This window comes from Passer domesticus, chromosome 27 (assembly GCF_036417665.1).
Source record: "Passer domesticus isolate bPasDom1 chromosome 27, bPasDom1.hap1, whole genome shotgun sequence".
Classification (NCBI taxonomy): domain Eukaryota; kingdom Metazoa; phylum Chordata; class Aves; order Passeriformes; family Passeridae; genus Passer; species Passer domesticus.
The window spans coordinates 4,029,885-4,051,581 of NC_087500.1; the positions used below are offsets into that span (position 1 = coordinate 4,029,885).

The window sequence follows — 21,697 nt, forward strand, 5'->3', positions numbered from 1 at the left end:
CCGCCCGCCAGGGGGCGCGCGCCGCGCGGCGCAATGACGTCACGGCCTCCCCGCGGAAGTGACGTCACGCCCGAACGCGGGTAAAGATGGGGGGGAGGAAACACCAGCACGCAGCGGCCTTTTCCTTGTTTATTGTAAAAAAACAAAACAAAAAAAAACCAACAACGAAAAGCAATAAAAAATAATAAAATAAAAACCAGCGAGCGGGCGTGTCCGCGAGCGACCCCACCCCCTCCCGCAACGTTTGTTAGAACTCGGTGGTTTTAGAACTTTTATCGATTTTTTTTTTTTAACAATTTCCGGGTTTTTTAAGTTTTTTTTTTTTATTTTTAAAGTTTGTTTTTCTTAACGTTTTTTCTTTCTAAGTTTTTTTTTTTTTTTTTTTGTAAACGAGTTTTCTGGCGTTCAATTAGCTCGGGGTTAATTAAAGAGAGGGGGCAGCGGGGAAAAAGAGTGGGGGGGCACAGGCTCAGTGTATTGGGGCAAAAAGGAGGAAAAAATATTGAAAAAAGGGGGGAAGGTGAGGAAAATGGGGGGAGACAGGAGGAAAAAGGGAGATGGGGAGAAAAAACAGAGAAAAAAGAAGAAAAAGGGACACGTGGAGCCCCTCCCCACCCATGCAGCACCCAGGGGCTGGGACAGGCAATAATCGCCCCCCCTCACAGCAAACCCCTCACCCGCCTCAGAACACTTAAATTACATTTTTTTTAAAAAAAAAACATTAAAACCCCCCAAATTGTGCGCACAGGGTTTCTATTTCACAAAAAAAAAAAAAAAAAAAAAAAGAGAGAGAGAATTTTTGCTTTTTTAACTCTCCCTTCTGCCCCCGCCAACCCCGCTCCGGAGAGGAAAACCACCAAAGAAGGGGGGGAAAACCTCCCAGAAGAGAATCCCAGGCTGGCTCCGGCCCAGCCCGCTGTTTGTCCTGCTTTCTAACTAAACACAACATGAAGGCAGCAGCAGCGGGCGAGTCCCGGGGGATGTGGCACCTCCAGATCTGGCCATGCCCGTGCTCCCGGCGGGCACGTGAGAGCCCCAGATGCCAAGGCCACAGGCTGTGGAGTGCAGGGGTGGCACACGGGGGGCTCGAGCACGGGGCTGGGATGCACCCGCCTGCCCCCAGGAGTGGAGCTGCAGGCTGGTGGCACTGGGAAGGCGGTGCCAGCGCGGGGGACGAGTCCGGGAAACGTTCCAAAACCCAAACGAACAAAACTGGGATGGCAGAAGAACGAAACCATCCGTCAGCACGGAGCGGGGCAGCGGCTGCTGGTGAGCCGGGCATGGCAGAGCTCCTGCTGCCCTTGCGGTGCCCAGAGCCCCACCAGGACAGGGTGCCTGGAGCTCCTGGAGGTGCCTGGAGCTCCCAGCATTTCCCTCATTTCCGACAGGTCCGGTGTGGTGTCTGCTTCTTCTGCACCTCCAGCCGGCAGCGGCTGCGCTCGTCCAGCCAGGGCAGCTCAAAGTTCCTGTGGGCACAGCTGGTGTCACCATCCCGAGCCAAAACGGGCAGTGTGCCCGCCCCACAGACCCCCCAGCCCCATCCCCTGCTGCCCCCAGTACTCACTGTGGGGTCAGTTTGGGCAAGGGCCGGCCGAAGGCGACGACGGGCAGGTAAGGGGTGATGAGCAAACTTTCCACTGTGGGGAGACACCAGAGTGTGTGAGACCCCTCATGTGTACCCCCACACCCCCGACACCTCCTTCCCAAGCCTCACCATCATCTGGCTCAGGGAAAAATGAGGTAACTTCAGGTTCTGACTCCTGAATCCCTTTCCTTTTGTACATTCGGAGCTGCAGCCGCTGCAGGATTCTCTGTTCCCTGATCCGCTGGATGTCCCACCTGGAAAACAGGATGGATGGCACAGTGAGGAGCCACAGGCAGTGCCAGACTCCCCCAAGGTGATCATGAGGCTGCACTGACTGCCAGTGATGTCATCCCTCATTTAGGGGGGGGATCCTTCATCCTCCTCCATCCCATCCTCCTCCTGCAGCATCCCTGGTGCCCATCCCAGCTGCCCCCTGCTCCAGGTGACACCCCAGGACCCTCCCCTGTGACACTGGGACTGCAGACCCCCGTTGCTCCAACCTTTTCCTTCGTTTCTCATCCAGCTCCAGCTTGGCGTGCCGTTTGGAAAAGACGCTGTCGTCCAGGTTCTGCAAGGACACAGGACAGGGATCAGTGCAGCATCCCCCACCCCAGCCTCCCAGCCACACCTGGGGTTTATGCTGGATGAGGGGATGAGATGCCAGCAGCTCTGGGGGTGTGGGACAGCCTGGCAAGCCCCTGTGGCACTGCCAGCAGCGATGGCTCACGTACCTCCAGGATGTCTGAGGGGTTGGGGTCTCTCAGGGGCTCCACGACATGGTCCCTCCAAGATGGAACTGCAGCACAAGGAGAAGGGTGTTACCCCACAGCAGAATCCCCACAGGAGCCCCTGCTCCACCCATCCCTCCCCTTGGAGCACGGCTTGGCATGCCCCAAATCCCCATCCTGAGCTGGCAGTGGGAGCTGCCAGGGGACAGCAGAGCTCATCCCCACCCCCTTGGCCAAACAAACCTGAGCCACTCCCAGGGATGTGCCAGGCTCTGTCCGAGCCACCTGGCACAGCCCAGCTCCAATCCCTGGCACCAGCTGGGCTCAAGGCAGGACAAGGATGGATCTGGGGACAGCAGGTGACCCCGGTGCTGTGTCACCATGGCATGAGCCAGACACACATTTCCCACCCACCCACGGGAAGCTGCTCCAACAGCCAGCAGCCCTGCCCAGAGCGCGGTGAGCCCAAGATGAGATCTGGGAGAGCCCAGAGCCAGCAGCATGGCACCTTGGGCACTCCCTTTGGGAACGTGGCAGCCTTTTCCCACACTCAGAACGAGTCAGCTCCCAAGGCTGGCTCAGCCCAGCAGCTCCTCCACCATTCCCTCCACCCTTACTTGCTACAGTCTCCTCCTTTTTGGGGGAAGGCTCCCGCAGCGGCAGCGGCGACGGGGGCGGCTGGTGCCAGCGGCACAGGTACATCTCCGTGGTGGACAGGTAGGGCAGGTCGTCGGCCTCGCTGACAAATCCCTTCTCCTTGGGGTGGGTGCCAGGACCCTTGGGTGGGGCTGATGCCCTCAGAGGGGTCTCCAGGAGCGCCCGGGGTTTTTCCGGAGTCTCTTGGCTCCGCAGTTCTCGTTTACAAACAGTTTCAGCCAAGGAGCCGCCCGATTCCTCCTTCCCCGGGGAGTGTTTCGGAGTTTTGCTCTTCACTTTGGAGAATTCTGACACTAGCTTCTTAACAGGCGTCTTCCTCTCCGTGCTCCCAAACGCTGGCTTCCTGCAGGAGGAAGAAGAGCTGAGGCAGGCACGTGGATCCCCACCCTGCTCCAGGGATGCTGTGGGGGGCTCCTGGCACCCCCAAACCAGGGCTGCTGCACCAGGGCCAGACTTGAGCAGTTAACAGAGGGGCTTCCCCGGGATTTTGGCACCCTGAGGTTCTCCTCGACACAGGGATGTGTTGCTGGTGCTGGGTGGCCCTCCCAAAGGCTGCTGGGCAGTGCCAGCCCCACAAACAGAGGGTGAAGCCACAGGGAGTGTCCCCCCCTTCTCCCCACAAGCCCCCCCAAGCACCCTGTACCTTTTATGGCCCTTCCCGTTCCTGCCGTAGGGGAAGTGCTTGGGCTGCAGGGTCGGGGGAGGCTCCAGCAGGTCCTGGGGACACTCCAGAGGCAGCTTCTCACACGCCTCTGCCTCGGGCTTCTCATCCACCTCAAAGCCCTGGAAGATGCGGTGCTTCTCCCGCTCGCTGTCCTTCTTCACCAGCTGCACCCGCCTTTCCATGCGCTCGATCCGCGCCAGGAGCTGCAGGGCAGGGCAGGGAGGGCTCACCTGGGGCTGGGGTCACCCCCCTGGGCACCCCGGGCCAGCTGCCACTGCGTGTCTGACGGCACAAAATGGCCACTCTGTGTCTGCTCCTCCTCAGTTTGAGGGGGGATTTCAGCACATCGAAGAATGCAGGAATGGTTTGGGGTGGAATGCACCTTAAAGCCCAGTCCTGCACCCTACCACGGGCAGGGACATCTTCCACTATCCCAGGTTGTTCCAAAATGGCCCTGAATACTTCCAGAGATGGGGCAGCAGAAACCAGAGGATTTGGGGGTCCCGCCCTCTGTGTATCCTCCCCAGGATGCAGGATGGAGTGGGGGGGTTGGAATTAAAAAGCTTCCATTTAAGCTTGTGGCCTTAAAAAGCACCTGGTGACCCCTGCCCATGGTCACCTGTCCCCAGCCATCCCCAGAGCCAGGGCCTGCACTGGTTCTGGAGAGCAGAGTGGGGGTCCCAGCACCCCCCAAAGGAGTGGCTGTGGGGGGACACAGCTCTGGGAGCACAGCCAGGGCGTGGCAGTCCCATGTCCCCAGCAGTGCCACCCCGGGGAGGCTGAGCCCAGGGGGCAGCCCCTCAGGTGCCATCAGGGACTTGCCGCAGTGGCTCCTCCATGCTGGGGGACGCGGCACAGCCTGCGGTGGCACCACGTGGGGTGTCCCCGTCCTTCCTGCCACACGCGGGGCCACCACTGCTGACACCGCCACTGCAGCTGGCACACGGCCACAGGGCAGCCAGGGGGGTGACATTTGGCATCCGTGGGGTGACACAACACCCATGGGGGGGACAACGCAGGCAGGAAAATGTTGGGGGGGGACATACATGTAGGGACACACATGACATGTCTGGGGTGACACACACATGGTGGAGGGGGGGGGGGGAGGAGGAGGAGCAGAGCTCAGCTGCGGTGACCCCACAGCGTCCCCCTAAAGCCTGCCAGCCCCTCGAGGCTGTGAGCGCCCCAAAACCCCCGGGGTGGCGGGAGCAGCGAGCTGTCCCCAGCCGCAGCGCCGTGTCCCTCCCGGCGGTGCCGCGGCCCCTTTAAGGCCCCCCCCCCGCCCGGTCGCCACGGTAACGGGCGGCGGCCCCGTTAACCCCCGCCCCGCCCCCGCCCTTTGTGCCCCCGCCGCTTTGTCTGGGGGGGGGGGGGGGGCTGCGACCCCCGAGGGGCACCCGCGACCCCCGAGGGGGGAGCCCGGCCCTGCGGCTGGCTGAGCCCCGCGGGGTGGGGAGGGGGCTCACCCTGCGGAGGGTTTAACCCTTTGGGGAGGGGGGCATTAACCCCCCCCAAGGAGGGTTCTGTACCCCCCCCCCCCCCCAGTGAGGGGATTCTCAAATGGGGGGGGATTAACCCCTGCAGTGCCACGGGGGGAGAAGAGCAACGCACAAGCGGGGGGGGGGAATTAACCCCTGGGGTGCCAGCGGGGGGGGGTGAACCCCCAAAGGGAGGCACGTTAACCCCCCCCCCCCCCCAAGGGGTCTCCCCCCACCTTGGGGAGAAGTGTAAGGCCCCATGAGGGGGATTAACAGCCGAGGGGGGGGTTAACCCCTGGGGTGCCACGGGGGGAGCAGGTTAACTGCCATGGGGGGCACATCAACCCCCGAGGGGGTGCATAAACCCTAGGGTGACACGGCGGTTGGACGTTAACCCCTGTCGGGGGGGACATTAACCCCCCCAAAAAGGGGGGATTAACCCTCGAGGGGTGCAGAATTAACCCTCAAACAGAGGGGCATTAACAGCCATGGGGTGCAGAATTAACCCCCAAAGAGGGCTCGACATTAACCCTCAAGGGGATGGAATTAAGCCCCAAAAAGAGGTGGAATTAACCCCCAAAAAGTGGGGGGGGGGGGGGGCATTGACCCCAAAGAGGGGCACAGAATTAACCCTCAAAAGTGGGGGGCATTAATTCCCATGGGGTGCAGAATTAACCCCCAATGGAGTGGTGGAATTAACACCCAAAGGGGGCACATTAACCCCCAAAAAGGCATGGAACCCACCCCCAAAAGAGAGGTGAAATCAACCCCCAAAAAGGGGGGTATTACCCCAACAAAGGGGGTATTAATATTAACCCCAACAAGGGGGGTAAATTAAGCCTTGAGGGGACGGAATTCAAAAAAAGAGAAGTGAAACCAACCCCCAAAGAGTGGGGTATTAACCCCCAAAGACAGGGGTATTAACCCCCAAAAAGTGGGGGGGAGCATTAACCCCTTGGGTGTCAGGGGGAGTGAGAACTTTCCTGTTGGGGGGCAGAATTCCACCACAACCCCCGGGTGGTGTTGGGGAGCCATTAACCCCGAGGGGAGGGGGGTATCACTCTGTGGTGGGGTGTTAAAAGTTATGGGGGGGTTAAATCTAGGGGGGATCACGCCATGGCGGGGGGGTTAAACCTAGGGGTGGTTAAAGTGGGGGTCACCCCATGGTGGGGGGTGGGTTAAACCTGAGGGGGGGGCTGGGGGTCACCCTGAGGGGGGGGGGGTCACCCCACAGGGCACTGGGTTAAATTTGGGGGGGGGGTTAAACCCAAGGAGGAGTTAACCTTGGCGGGAGTTAACCCCTTCCACGCCGCATTCCCGCCCACCTCCCCGGTCCCCCCCCCCCCCCCGGTTCCCCCCCCCCCCCCCCTCCGCCGTACCGTGTCGCGCTCGGCCCGGAGCTCCTCGATCTGCCGCTCCTTGGCCTGCAGCTGCTGCTGCTGCTGCTCGATCAGGTCCAGCTGGAGCAGCAGGATCTGCCGCAGGCAGGCGGCCTGCCCGGGCGACCCTCCGCCGGCGCCCATCGCTGCGCGGGCCGCGGGCCGCCGCTTCCCCGGCTCCGCGGGCCCCGCTCCCGGCCCCGGCCCCGCTCCCGGCCCCGCCGCCGCCGCCTCCCCGGGCAGCCCGCCCGCATCCCCCGCCGCGGCCCTGCCCCCGCCGGCCGCCGGCCCCGCCGCGGCCCCGCTCCGCTCCCGCTCCCGCTCCGCCACCCCGCAGCCGCGGCCCGTGTGTGCCCCCAGCGGCGGCGGGGCCCGGGGCCGCCGGGCCGGCGGAGCGGGGCCTTCCTCCCCCTCCTCCCCCTCCTCCTCCTCCTCCTCCCCGCCGCCCGCCCCCTCGGGCCGCCGCCGCCCGCCCCCCCGGAACGCCGTGGACCGCATGGCCGGGGCCCCCCGTTACCGCCCGGCGGCAGCGCGGGGCGGCGGCGCGGGGGGCGCCGGGGGCATGGGCGCGGAGCGGGCGCTGCCCCGGGGGTGACCCGCGCGGGGCTGAGCCGCGCGGGGGGGCGGCGGGGCGGGGGTCGGTACCGGGCACGGGACCCCGGGTACCGGCGAACGGGGCTCGGCGCGCATGCGCCGCCGGCGGCGGGGGCGGTGGGATCCCCCGGGGGTGAGGAGCGGGGCCGCTGCCCGCCTGGGGACCCCCGGGGCGGCGCCCACCCGCGCCGGGGAGGGGGTTGGGGGGGTGGTCGCGACGCGCGGACGCGCGTGAGGCGGGGGTCCCGCGCCGCAGTACCGGGGGCGGCCGCTCGGGGGCCGCCGAGAGCGGCGGTACCGGCTCTCCGCCCCACGGCGGGGCGCGGGGGGGGGGGGCTCGGGTCACCGGCCGGTCCCGTGGCGGGAGGGGACACGGAGGGGCGACACAAAGGGACAGCGCTACCAGCCTGGGTGGGGGGCTGTGCTGTGATTCTGGGGGTCCGCACCCCCCCCTCCCCATGGGAATTAACCCCCCGTGCACACTCAGAGCTCTGCGGGTCCTGCTGGACGCGTGCAGGAACGCACACACATAGACACACACACACACACACACACACACACACACACACACACAGACACGGACACACATGTCCTCTGCAGAGGCTGCAGCCCCGGCACACTCGCTGGCACACGGACACGCGTGTCCCCCCCCCTGCAGGGAGCCACCGCAGCCCCCGCTGCAGCACAGGCGCAGCCCGCAGACGCTGCAGCCCATGCACAGCACCCCCGACTGCAGTCCCGGAGCGCACTCTGCACACTCGTGCACATGTATGCACACTCGTGCACATGTATGCGCACACACAGCCTCACGGCACACATACGGGCATGCACGGACATGTATGTACACGTACACACGGAGGATCATTTCCCCCTCTCCCGGCTGAAACTCCACCCCCCCCGCAGCACACGGGGCCGTGTCACCGGGGACACACAGGGGACACGCGTGGCACGTGCTGGGGACGCACGGGGGACACGTGGGGGACGTGGCTCTCTCTGCAGAGCTGCGCTCAGGGACACACAAACACGCGCGGGGGGGACGTCCCCCTTCACCCAGCGCCCCGCTCCTGGTGCCCGGGTGACAGTGGCAGTGCCACCCCCGCGGTGTGGCGCTGGGGAAGCCCCTCCGAGGTTCCTGCTGGGCACATCGAGCCCTGCCAGCAGCTGTGCCCACCGGAGTGTGCACACGTGGGGGTGTTGTTCAGACACGGGGGGGGGGCTGTGTTTGTGCCCCCCCGTGTGATTGTGGACATCAACACATGTGGCTGTGGTCACCCACAGGGGTGGCAGTGCTTGTCCTCTTACATGGCTCACACACATCTGTGTTTACACGTGTGCTTGTCCCTCTGCATGGCTCACACACACACACACATCTGTGTTTACACGTGTCCTTATCCCCCTGCATGGCTCACACACACACATATGTGTTTACACATGTGCTTGTCCTCCTGCATGGCTCACACACATCTGTGTTTACACGTGTGCTTGTCCCTCTGCATGGCTGTGCTCACACACACATACACACACACACATACACATCTGTGTTTATACATGTGCTTGTCCCCCCGCATGGCTCACACACACACATCTGTGTTTATACATGTGCTTGTCCCCCTGCATGACTCACACGCACATATCTATGTTTACACGTCCTTGTCCCTCTGCATGGCTGTGCTCTCTCTCTCTCACACACACACACGCACGCACACACACAATCTGTGTTTACACACGTGTGTGGCCATTCTCACACACACACAGAGCCATGGTTGCACACATGGTGGTCACTTTCACACACACACACACACACACACACACACACACACACACGGCTGTTCTCATTTTCATAACCTGGCGGTACACATGTGTAGCTCTGCTCACACATATGACCGTGTTGATACACACAGCCATGTTCACACACATATGACCATGCTGACACACATGACAGTGCTCACACACACACAGAGCTATGTTTGCACACACACACACACACAGAGCTACATTCACACGTGTAACCACGCTGACACACAACAGTGCTCAAACACAGAGCCATGTTACACACACACATATGACCGTGTTCACACACATAACAGTGCTCACACACACAGAGCCATGTTACACACACACATATGACCGTGTTCACACACGACAGTGCTCAAACACACAGAGCCCTGTTCACAGACACACACACACGAGCATGTTCACACACATGGCAGTGCTCACATACACAGAACTGTTACACACAGACCCCCACACATTACCATATTCACACACATGATAATGCTCACAGACACACATAACCATGTTCACACACAGAGCCATATTCACACACATGACAGTGCTCATACACAGAGCCATGTTCACAGACACACACGACCATATTCACACACGACAGTGCTCACACACACACAGAGCCATATCCACACACATGACAGTGCTCGCACACACACAGAGCCATGTTCACAGACACACACGACCATATTCACACACGACAGTGCTCCAACACACACAGAGCCATGTTCACACCCATGACAGTGCTCACACACACACATAACCATGTTCACACACACAGAGCCATATCCACACACACGACAGTGCTCGCACACACACAGAGCCGTGTTCACAGACACACACACATGACCATAATCACACACATGACAGTGCTCAAACATACACAGAGCCCTGTTCACAGACACACACACACGACCACGTTCACACACACGACAGTGCTCACACACACACACACAACTCCGTATCCGCACACACGGGGGGCGCCGTGTCCCCGCCGTGCCGGTGCCGGTGCCGGTGCCGGTGCCGGTGCCGGTGCCGGTGCCGGTGCCGGTGCCGGTGCCGGTGCCCGCTGCGGCAGCCCCACGTGCCGGCCGGGCCCGCCCGCACATGGCTCTGCAGCACGGAGCTGCTGGGGCTAAAAATGGAGCAGGGCGCACATGCCAGCGCCACGTGACGCGCATGGAGAGGGCTCCCCGCGAGAGGAGGAGGAGGAGGAGGAGGAGGAAGAGGAGGAGGAGGAGGAGGGAGCCCGCTCACATGGGCTGGCACAGATGCCAGCCCGGCCGCTGGCCACGACTCCGTGGCCTCTCTGTGACCTGTGGGTTGGGGAAGGGGGGGCGCTAATGGGGTGGCCCCCTCCCCACTTCCTCACGCTTTTGACTTTTGGGAAGGTCAAACGCGGGGTGACGGCGGAAGGGGAAAGGGGGGGAGGGTTCCCCGGTGGTGGGTCTGGAGGCTGAAGGAGTTCCCGGTGCTGTCCCGCCCCCTACCCCCCCCCCTTCGCCCCCCTCCCCCGTGGGGTCCCAAGGCTGCAGAGGGAACACAAACATCGGCACGTGGGGTTTTGGGGGGTGGGGGCAGGTGAGAGGGATCCTCACGTGCTATGGCTGCTCCCTTTGGGGGGTCCTCCCCAGACCCCCCCACATCATGAACACATTGGGGTCCCCCCACCCTCAGGGGTCCTGCACCCCTTTTGCACCCCCATGTCACAGTATCACCCCAATTTCTGGGCCCCCGAACCCTCCTGGGGTCCTGACACTCCCAAATTTTATCCCAATGCACCTTTCCTGTGGCTCTGCACCCCTGAATCCTCCTGGGGTCCCTGCACCCCCTGATCCTGCACTCCTTTGGGGTCCCTGCAGCCTCCCGGGGTGCATTCATCCCGAAATCCCGCACGTCCACGAATCTGTGCACTCCTGCTCCCCCCAATCCTGCACCCTCCTGGGGGGGTCCCTGTACCCCCAAACCCTGCACCCCCAGACCCTGCACTTCCTGGGGTCTCTGCACCCCAGCACCGGTCTGCAGTGCCAGCACACCACGGGGTGTCCCCGCCTGTCTCGGGGTGCCCCCACCTGCCGCGGGGTGCCCCGCCCGGGGCCAGGAATGCCTTGTTTACCCGATTTTTTCCCGTTCCCGGGGAGGGAGGACTGTTCTGGCAGCGGCAGCTGCTGCCCCAGCCAAGAGCCAGGGGCCGAGCCAGGGCTGCTCGCTGCAGGAAAACACCCCCAAAGCCCCCCAAAGCCCAACCCCACAAGCACTCTGCTGGCCCCCACAGCAGCACTGGGGGTCCTGCCCCACTCTTCCCCCCCCCCGTGCCGTCAGTGGGGACGGAAGGAAGGGGGGTCAGGGGTGCAGGACCCCCAAATTTTGTGGCACCACTGGTTGACCCCCAAAGTTGCGGGTGGAGAAACTGAGGTTCCATGTGTGCAGGGTGACACGGGGACACAGCCAGACCCGGTGTCCCCAAACCCACAGGGCAGCTGCAGCCCCACGGTGGGTCTGGGGGTGTCCAAGCGGGGCTGGGGGTGCAGAACGGGGGGTCCTGTCCCGTGTGAGCCCCCGGTGTCCGGCCTGGGGGCCGAGGGGGGGGATGTGCAGGAGCGAACCCCCGCTGCCGGCGGAGACACCCCCCACCCCCCTTTTCCTGGAAAAGGTTCAACAAGGTAAACAAGGCTCCAGCCCCGAGTAAAAATAAACCCTCGGCACGCAGGCGCCGGCCGGGAAGCGGGGCGAGCGTCACGCGGCACGGCCACGGCACCGGCACCGGGCACCGGGCACCGGGCACCGGTACCGGGCACCGGGCACCGGCCCCGCCGCCCCTCCGCTGCCTCCTGCCCCGAGAGCAGTGACAGGGGAGGGAAATGAAAACTGCATCCCCCGTGAAGTTGAGGGGTGCAGGGGGTGCACCGGGGGGTGTACGGCATGGCAAGGGCAGGGATGGGGTGACATGCGTGTCCCCCGACACTCCGGGCACCCCACGGCGGGTGGGGGTACCCCACGGGGTCCTGGCACGGTGGGATGGGGCAGAGCTGGGTTGAGGGGTAGAGACCCCGGGAGGTGCAGGATTCGGGGGTGCAGGATACGGGGGGACAGGATCTGGGGGTGCAGGGCCCCCAGGAAAGTGCAGGGATGCAGAGTTTGGGGGTGCAGGATGCAGGGATGCAGAGTTTGGGGGTGCACAAATCCGTGGAAGTGCAGGATTTACGGGTGAATCTGGTGGCGTGTCACAACCTTGAGGGGCGTTCAGGTGCCCCCTCCGTGCCATGGACCGGTTGGCACGGGCACTGCCATGTCGGGGTGCACAGGGAGCCGCGGGAAGCCCCCCGAGGCACAGACCCGGCCTCTGGGGGCGTTCCCGGCTCACGTCAGCGGCAGCACCCCCCTGTCCCCGTGGCTTTGGTGGCCCCTCTCCCTCACTCCGCTCCCCATGGGTGGTCCCAGAGTCGGGATATCCCGGAAATATCCCAGCTGTGCCCAGCCTGGGGTCCCTGCTCACAGCACCTCCACCAGGACCCCCCGTGCCGGGCTCCCAGCCTCACGGCGGGACCCCACAGAGAGACCCCCAGAGCTTTGTCCCGTCCCACCCCGGTTCCGGGGATTCCTGGGGGATCGAGCGAGCATCACCGGCACCGTGTGCCGCAGCGCCGTGCGCGGGGATGTTTTCCCAATCCAGACGTGCGGCTGAGTCACGGATAATCACCGGGAACGTGCCGGGAGGGGAACGAGGAGCTGCGGGGGCCGGGGACACCTGCCTGGTCCGGGCAGGCGGCTCCCTTCCCCTCGGGACCGGCGTCCCCTCCGGGTCCCCCGTTCCCGTGCCAGCCTGGCCCCACACATCCTTCCGGGAGCTGCCGCGGTTCTCCCGGGCCGGAGGTGCCCCCGGCACCGTGCAACCGCCCCGTGACTCAGGGCAAGGGCACGTCCTGTGGGTGTCGGGGTGTTCCCACTGCCCCAGTGCTTTGGGGAGCCCCAAAATCCTGCAGCAACCCCAGCAAGCCCCGGACGCCGCCAGCTGAGGGTGGCCTCGTTGCCCATGGGGTTCTAGGGGGTCTTTGGGGTGCAGAGGTCTCTGTCCCCCCCCGGGTACTTCGCACAGCCGGGACACCGGAGGCCTCCCCTCCTGCGGGATTAGCTCGGAGGATTTCCCGGCGCTGGCACATCCCTGCTCTGCTCCTTCTCCTCCTGGCTGGGGGCCAGGGCAGCGCCCGGCACATGGCACCCGGGAGGGTGCTGGCACCCCCAAAACCTTCCCCGCGGCGGGAGCAGGAGCACCCACGGAGCCCGCGGTGCCACCGGGCTGGGCTGGCCGCGGCCGGCGCCGCGACCCAGATCTGCCACCAACTCTGCCCTGGCACGGCGTTGCCGCAGCCCCCGCGGCTGTCAGGAGCGGGGCCAGGCTGGGACGTGGATGCCAGGCACGTGCCACAGCGGGCACCCGCCGTGGGCAGCGTGGGGACAGCATGGGGACAACAGGGGACAGCATCGGGAGGGGGCAGCGGGCAGGGGGCTGCACCGTGTACAGGTGCCCCTGGAGCGGGGGGGCTCTGGTATACTGGAGCCGAGCAGGTGGGCACAGGAGATGGTGCCATGTGGGGTGACAGGGATAGCTGAGTGTCCCCAGTGCAGGGGACAGGGCCACGCGGGGTTACTGGGGTACCTGGGTGTCCCCAGGACAACGGAGGGGTCCTAGGGACACCCAGGTCCTTTGCGGGGTGACAGAGGCACCTGGGTGTCCCCAGTGTTGTGCGGGGTGGCATCGCTGCCCACGTATGCCCAGGGGAAGGTGCCACGCAGAGTGACAGTGCTGTGCCGCTGCAGGGGACAGCCAGTGCCGCGGTCAGGTGTTCCCAGCGCAGGTGACAGCGCTGTGCAAGGTGACAGCGCTGCCAGTGCCGTGACTGGGGGTCCCCAGCGCGGGGGATAGCGCCGTGCCAGGTGACAGCTGTGACAAGTGCTGCACCCGAGTGTCCGCAGTGCAGGTGACACCGCCGCGCCCGGGGGTCCCCAGCGCAGCCACCGTGCTGTCCTGCCTGACGGGACACGCCGCGTCCCCGCGTCCCCGCTGCCGGGAGCGGTCCCCGCGGTCCCTCAGGCGGCCCCGGTGCGGGGGTCCCCGCCGAGCCCGGGCTCCCCGGCGGCGGCGCGGGGCCGGGGCCGCCGGCGGAAAGTGTGTCACTGGGGCACGAGGCTGTCCCCGGGAATCACATGGGGGAGGCGGCGGCGCCGCGTGCGGCCCAGTGCGCAGCCGCGGCCGGTGCGGGGGGCGGCGGGGCGGGCGGCGGGCGCACAACAGCCCGCACCGGGCGGCGGCGCGGCACGGCTCGGCGCGGCTCCGCTCCGCGAGGCTCACGGGGCCGGGACAGGATGGCGGCCCCCGAGGCCGGCAGCACAGGTCAGTGCCCCGCCGGAGCCCCCCCACCCCCGGGACCACCGTGCGGGCAACGGCACCGGCAGCGGTCCCCAGCACCGGAGCGGATCGGGGGGCAGCGCGCCGGGACCGCGGAGAGGGGCTGCGCGCTGAGACGCGAGTTGGAGGGGTCCGGACACCGGGACCGAGGGGTCCCGCACGCCCGACCGGGCAGGATGCGCACTGGGACCGCGTCCCGGAACGGGGCTCCGTCCTACCGGGACCGGGGGGTCCCGCAGAGCGGGGTAAGGCTCGGACAGCGGGGCCGGGGTGTCCCCGGGAGGAGGGTAGGGAGGGCTGCGCGCCGGTACCGGGCGTCTTGCACACCGGGGCGACGTGAACACCGGCTCCGGGGTGCTCCGGTGGTCGGGGCAGAAGGGATGGAGACCGGAGTGGGGTGTCCCGAACGCCGGAGCGTGCGGGACGCGGGGTAGCAAGGCTGAGAACGGGGATCTGTGTTCCGGGGGGTCCCGGGCAGCGGGGTCGGGGGGGAGCGCGGCGGGACGCGGGTGTCCCGGAGACCGGGACCGAGGACTCCGAACACCGGAGAGTGCTGGACACCGGGGCAGGAAGGGTGAGAGCAGGGGTTGTCTCTTGGGCAGCGGAACCGGAGGGGAGTGAAGCGGGTCCGGGGCAGCGGAGCGGCATGGGGGTGTCCCAGGCACCGGCACAGCGCACAGCGATCGGTGCGCACCGAGCGGCAGAACCCGTCAGGGTGACCGGAGGGGGACCGGGAGGGGTGTCCCTATCAGCGGCACCGGGGCCACGGGGAGCGGGCAGCCCGTGGACGGCCGGGGCGGTGCCGCGCGTGTCGGGGCTCCCTGCGCACCGGGAGGGACGGAGCGGGGACCGGAGGCGGTGCCCCCCCCTCCCCCGTGTCCCCCCCCCGCACGTGTCCCCCTCCCCGCCGCTGCCACGTGCGGAGTTTGTTTTCCCCTCAGCCCCGCCCCGCCCCCTCCCATTGGCCGGCACATGACATCAGCGGTGACGTCACGCGCGGAACCGGGGACGCCGCCGCTCATTGGGGGGGCCAGCCCTGTCTCCGGGGCAACGGGGAGGGGCGGGGCGGAGCTTGGCCAATGAGAGGTGGGTGGGCGTGGTGAAGCGTGAAGGGGCGGGGTCTAGGGGGGCCACGTGCGGCTGGAGCACGTGGGGCGGCGGCGTGAGGCCGCCTGAGCTTGGGGGGGGCTGCGGGGAGCCTGTTTGGGGGGGTTCCCTCTGTTTTGGGGTCAAGAGAGTTTCCCTCTCCCTGGGGCAAGCCTTTATGGGGAATCCCCGCACCCCAAACCCTAAAATGGGTGTCCCGAGGCTTTTGGGGTGCGGGGATCCCCCAATTATTTTGGTGTCTTAGCAGCGGGGGGGGGGGTTCCCCAGGATCAGCTGTCGTGGAGGTGGGACCCACTGTCCCCAATTCGGTGACCCCCTTTGGAGGTGGCTCGGTGAGGGGGGGATGGTGACAAGCTGGCTCTGGCGCGTGGCATCTGTGCCAGCGGCACCGTGTGCGGCGGGAGACACATGGCCCTGGCGATCCCGTGTGTCCCCGACATCACCATCCACGTGTCCCCGCCCGGAGTCGTGTCCCGGTGCTGCCGTCCCTGCCCCGTGAGTGGGGTGACAACGACTGTGCCTGCAGCCACGGGCCACGCGTGTGTCCCCCCTCCATTCTGCTCCCCACTTTTGGGGGTCTTCACGCAGCTCCTCAGTCCTGCAGCGGGGACTTACCCCCACCCAATTGGGGGGGCTGAGCTGGGAGCATCCCGGTGCCATGGGGGGGCTGCACTGGGGGCACCCCAGTGCCGTGGGGGGCTCCGTGACGGGGCGCTGCACCGTGGGGCTGTCCCGGGAGCTGCGGGGCGGCAGCCCGGCTGTGCCGCGGGCACGGAGCCAGGAACGGCAGCAGGAACTCCGTGACCTCCTGATTTCACCTCTGCAGAGGGTTCCCAGCCCACATTCCTCCTGCAGGCAATTCCGGGGTGCCCTGCCCGTGTCCCCAGCCGGCACGTACCCGGATAAAGCCGGCTGTCGCCGTCCCACGTGGGGCCGCGGCCCGTGGCGGCCGCTGGGTGCGGTGCCTGACTCAGGGTGGGCGGCACACGTGCGGCGCAGCGGGATTTCCACGGATCCGGGAAGCATCCGGGGAGCTTCCCCGGAGACCCCACCCCGCCTTGGGGCTGCGATTTCACTCTGGGGGGCTTCCCCCCACCCCCCGCGGTGGGGGAGGCTGAGCTGGTGTAGCTCAGTGCATCACTGGCCCACGGGGATGCTCGTGGATCTGGGATGCTTCCCCATGGATCCCACCCCACCTGGGGCTGCAGTCGCTCTCCGAGGGGTTTCCCCCTCCTCAGCTGGCAGAGGCTGAGCCTGGCACAGCTCAGTGCACGTGTGGCTCCGCGGGATGCCCACGGATGCTGACTGCCGGTGGTGCTTCCCCGGGCATCCCACCCACCTCCGTGAGTCGGGGGAGGCTGAGCCCGGCACACGAGCGGCTCCTTCTCTCTGCAGGTGGGGTGATCAGCTACGTGGGCTCCAGCGGCGCCTCTCCCACCCGCACCAGCCCCGTGTCCCTCTGCAGCGACAGCTCCAACAGCAGCTCCCAGTCGGGCTCGCAGCCCTTCCCCACCTACTTCCCACCGTCGCCCACCGGCTCCCTCCAGGATTCCCGCGCCTATGGCGGAGCCACGCTGGCCCCCCATGAAGACGGCTCCCCTTCTTCCTCCTCCTCGTCATCCTCCTCCTCCACCTCCTCTTCCTCGTACAGCTCCTCGGTGAATTTCCCCGGGGTGCAGCCGGTCCCCGCGGACGAGCGGCGCCGCAGCTCGCCAAGCAAAGCCGGCAGCACCGTCACGAGTGAGTGGGGCTCGCAGGGGGGTGGCCTGGGGGGGTCTCCCCACCCCTGGAGCCCGCTGACCCCCGTCCCCCCGCAGAGCTCAACGGGATGGTGCTGCTCTGCAAGGTCTGCGGGGACGTCGCCTCCGGCTTCCACTACGGCGTCCACGCCTGCGAGGGCTGCAAGGTACCGGGATGGGGCCGGGGATGGGGCACGGAGCCCCCGTCGCGCTGCGGGGACCCCCGGTGATTCCCCCCGCTCGCCCCGCAGGGCTTCTTCCGTCGCAGCATCCAGCAGAACATCCAGTACAAGAAGTGCCTCAAGAACGAGAACTGCTCTATCGTCCGCATCAACCGCAACCGCTGCCAGCAATGCCGCTTCAAGAAGTGCCTGCTGGTCGGCATGTCCCGTGATGGTGAGCGCGGAGGGACCCTCGTGACGTCCCGAGCCGGGGATTCCCTCTGCGGGTGGCATTCCCCGTGCCCAGGCTGCTGGTCTGGGATGTCTCCAGGGCTGTACCTCCCCTCTGGAGCTGCTCCCCCGCCTGTGCTGGGTGCTGTGCCTGTCCCACGGGATGTGTCCCCCCTTCCTGAGACCCCCCCCCATATGTGGGGCTGTGTGTCCCCTCCAAAACTGGGTGCCCCATGCCCAGAACTGCCTGTCCCCTCCTGGGATGGGTCCCTCATGGCCAACGCTGTGTGTCCCCTCCCACGGGGTCCTCCAACATCGAGGCTACATGTCCCCACCCTTGGATGCTTGCTCAGATCTTTACATCCCCTCGCAGGATGGGTCCCCCTGTGTTCAGGGCTCTATGTCCCCTCTAGGATCGGGTGTTTCAATTTTAAAGGCTGCGTGTCCCCTCCAAGCCCGGGGCAGGGATGCCGCCCAGTTCCCATCATCCCCTCACGGTGCAGGTCTGGGGGGGCAGGTGGGGGTCACCTCCTGCCGCTGACGTCCCCCTAACACCGCTGTCCCCCCTCAGCCGTGCGCTTCGGGCGCATCCCCAAGCGGGAGAAGCAGCGGATGCTGGCGGAGATGCAGAGCGCCATGGGCGGCATGGCCCCTGCCCCACCGCCGATGCCGGGGCCCGGCGAGGGTCCCGCCGCGGGCGGGGGGCACGCAGCGCCCCCCGGCCCCCCGCCGCTCGCCCCCCCCCGCCTGCTTCTCCCAGTTCCCGCAGCAGCTGACACCGCCCCGCTCGCCCAGCCCCGGCGGGGCCACCGAGGATGTCATCGCGCAGGTGGCCAAGGCCCACAAGGAGATCTTCATCTACGCGCACGACAAGCTGGGACCCCCTCCCGCCTGCGACAGCGGCCTCCTGCGCTGGGACGCGCCCCCCGCCTGGGCCCCCGGCCCCCCCGAGCCCCGGCTGTGCCCCCCCGCCTACCCCGAGCCCCCGGCCCCACGGGGGTGCCCCTGGCCCCGCGGCCCCAAGGACGTCCTGCCGGTGAGCGCCCGGGGGTCCCGCTCCCCCCCTCCGGCTAATTTTAGCCGCTAATCACATTAATCCCCTTGTTGCCCCCCTCCTCCCGTGGCGGCGGGGCTGGGGGAGCCCCCGGTGCCCGCTGACCGCTGGTCACCCGCAGGCGTGCCCCATGAACAGCCACGTGCCCGGCCGCAGCGGGCGCTCGGTGCAGGAGATCTGGGAGGATTTCTCCCTCAGCTTCACCCCCGCCGTCCGCGAGGTCGTGGAGTTCGCCAAGCACATTCCCGGCTTCCAGGCGCTCTCCCAGCACGACCAGGTCACCCTGCTCAAGGCTGGCACCTTTGAGGTACGTCCCGGAATGGTGAGGGCTCGATGATGCCCCATGGTGCTCCGTGGGCTGGCACGGAGCCCCAAAGCATGGGAACAGTGTGGACCAGGACACAGCAGGAGCCCCGTGGCATTGCAGTGCCCCACATTTGAGAGCCGTGGCGCTCATGGCATTGCCTGGTGCCTCACAGCACTGCAGTGCCCCACATTTGGGATCCGTGGCACAGAGCACGGTGTCCCTGTCATGGCACAGTGCCCTGTGCACTGGCACGGAGCCCTGCAGCACTGCAGTGCTTCACAATCAGGAGTTGTGGCATGCAGCACAGTGCTCCTGGCATTATACAGTGCCCCATGGCACTGCAGTGCCACACCTTTGGGGGCTGTGGCATGGAGCACGATGCCCCAGGCATGGCATGGTACCCCACAACTGGGGACCACGGACTGACACAAATCCCCATGCCCCATGGCATTGCAATGCCCCACATTTGGGAACCGCGGCATGAAACACAGTGCCCCTGGCATCACTCAGTACCCGTGGCATGGTACCCCACATTTGGTAGTCACAATATGGGTCACAGAGCCCATGGCCTGGCACAATGCCCCCGGTGACCCATGGCATGTCAGTGCCCCACATTTGGGAGCTGTGGCATGGAGACCGATGTCCCTGGCATGGTACCCCACATTTGGTAGTCACAATCACGGAGCCCATGGCACGGCACAATGCCCCCGGTGCCCCATGGCATGGCAACGCCCCACATTTGGGAACCATGGCATGAAACACAGTGCCCCTGGCATGGCACAGTACCCATGGCATGGCACCCCACATTTGCTAGTGACAATATGGATCATGGAGCCCATGGCCTGGCACAATGCCCCCGGTGACCCATGGCATGGCAATGCCCCACATTTGGGAGTTGTGGCATGGAGACCAACGTCCCTGGCATGGCACCCCACATTTGCTAGCCACAATATGGATCATGGAGCCCATGGCCTGGCACAATGCCCCTGGTGCCCCGTGGCATGGCAACGCCCCACATTTGGGAGCCGTGGCATGGAGACCGACGTCCCTGGCATGGAGCACGGTGCCCGTGGCTCCGCCTGGCGCCCTGTCCCACGCGCTGCCCCGTGCCCACAGGTGCTGATGGTTCGCTTCGCGTCGCTGTTCGACGTGAAGGAGCAGACGGTGACGTTCATGAGCCGCACGCGGTACGGGCTGGAGGAGCTGTGGGCCATGGGCATGGGGGACCTGCTGGGGGCCATGTTCGACTTCAGCGAGAAGCTCAGCGCCCTGGAGCTCAGCGACGAGGAGCTGGGGCTCTTCACCGCCGTCGTCCTTGTCTCGGCAGGTGGGCATTGGATTTGGGGAGATGGAGGAGTTTGGGGCTGGGATCAGAGGAGTTTGGAAAAGAGGGGTTTGGGGCTGGGATCAGAGGAGTTTGGAAAAGAATCGAGGGGTTTGGGGCTGGGATCAGAGGAGTTTGGAAAAGAATCGAGGGGTTTGGGGCTGGGATCAGAGGAGTTTGGAAAAGAATCGAGGGGTTTGGGGCTGGGATCAGAGGAGTTTGGAAAAGAATCGAGGGGTTTGGGGCTGGGATCAGAGGAGTTTGGAAAAGAGGGGTTTGGGGCTGGGATCAGAGGAGTTTGGAAAAGAATCAAGGGGTTTTGGGCTGGGATCAGAGGAGTTTGGAAAAGAATCGAGGGGTTTTGGGCTGGGATCAGAGGAGTTTGGAAAAGAATCGAGGGGTTTGGGGCTGGGATCAGAGGAGTTTGGAAAAGAATCGAGGGGTTTGGGGCTGGGATCAGAGGAGTTTGGAAAAGAATCGAGGGGTTTGGGGCTGGGATCAGAGGAGTTTGGAAAAGAATCGAGGGGTTTGGGGCTGGGATCAGAGGAGTTTGGAAAAGAATCGAGGGGTTTGGGGCTGGGATCAGAGGAGTTTGGAAAAGAATCGAGGGGTTTGGGGCTGGGATCGGAGGAGTTTGGAAAAGAATCGAGGGGTTTGGGGCTGGGATCAGAGGAGTTTGGAAAAGAATCGAGGGGTTTGGGGCTGGGATCAGAGGAGTTTGGAAAAGAATCGAGGGGTTTGGGGCTGGGATCGGGGGGTTAGTGGGGTTTTTGGGGCATTCAGGGATGGGATTGCGGAGGCATTGAGGTGATACTGGGGGAGCCCCATCAGGGTGATGCTGCGTTGGGTGGGATTAGGGCGTTTTGGGGGTGGAACTGGGGTGTCTCCTCCCCTGCCCCTGACCAGCCCTGCCCTCCCCAGACCGCTCGGGCATGGAGGACACGGCATCAGTGGAGCAGCTGCAGGAGACGCTGCTGCGGGCCCTGCGCGCCCTGGTGCTGAAGACGCGCCCCGCCGAGACCTCGCGCTTCACCAAACTGCTGCTGAAGCTGCCGGACCTGCGCACCCTCAACAACCTCCACTCCGAGAAGCTGCTCTCCTTCCGCATCGACGCCCAGTAGTGCCCCCCCGGACCCCCCCAACCGCGCACCCCTGTACATACATCCACACAGCGAGGGATGGGGGGCACACACAGACTTCCCCCTCCCCCGGGGCAGCACCGACCCCGTGGCGCCCGTCGGACTCGCAAGGGATTCACCCCAAGGTGGGCGCCAGGATGCTGGGGACCCCCGCCCCAAATCGGGCACCGCCCCCCACGGCACCGCTGGCAGCGCCGGGGGGTCCCCTCGCCCCACACCCCCGTTCTGGGGGCCGGGGGTGGGACACAGAGGCCGGATCCAGCCGTGCTGGGGGGGGGTGGATCTAAGGGGGAGGGAGGAGGGGGTCGGGGAGGAGGTGGGGGGGGGGGGGGGTGGGGGTTTGGTTGGTTGGTTTTTT

The 21,697-nt window shown here is 65.5% G+C and overlaps 2 protein-coding genes across 2 annotated transcripts; one reads left to right on the forward strand and one right to left on the reverse strand.

Moving 5' to 3' along the window:
* Window positions 1-1,240: 1,240 nt before the first annotated feature.
* Window positions 1,241-6,751, reverse strand: MSL1 (MSL complex subunit 1). Its single transcript, XM_064399922.1, has 8 exons — window positions 6,492-6,751; window positions 3,614-3,837; window positions 2,931-3,313; window positions 2,317-2,381; window positions 2,086-2,153; window positions 1,715-1,839; window positions 1,565-1,637; window positions 1,241-1,466 (listed from the first exon to the last, which is right to left on the reverse strand). The coding sequence occupies exons 1-8, from the start codon at window positions 6,633-6,635 to the stop codon at window positions 1,376-1,378; spliced, it is 1,173 nt and encodes a 390-aa protein (XP_064255992.1). The 5' UTR covers window positions 6,636-6,751; the 3' UTR covers window positions 1,241-1,375.
* Window positions 6,752-14,102: 7,351 nt separating this feature from the next.
* NR1D1 (nuclear receptor subfamily 1 group D member 1) lies at window positions 14,103-21,621 on the forward strand. Its single transcript, XM_064399786.1, is given in 9 exon segments — window positions 14,103-14,262; window positions 16,780-17,124; window positions 17,202-17,290; window positions 17,375-17,519; window positions 18,087-18,247; window positions 18,249-18,551; window positions 18,691-18,876; window positions 19,993-20,203; window positions 21,122-21,621. Coding segments are annotated over 9 exon segments (1,668 nt in total). The 5' UTR covers window positions 14,103-14,234; the 3' UTR covers window positions 21,322-21,621.
* The last annotated feature ends 76 nt before the right edge of the window (window positions 21,622-21,697 follow it).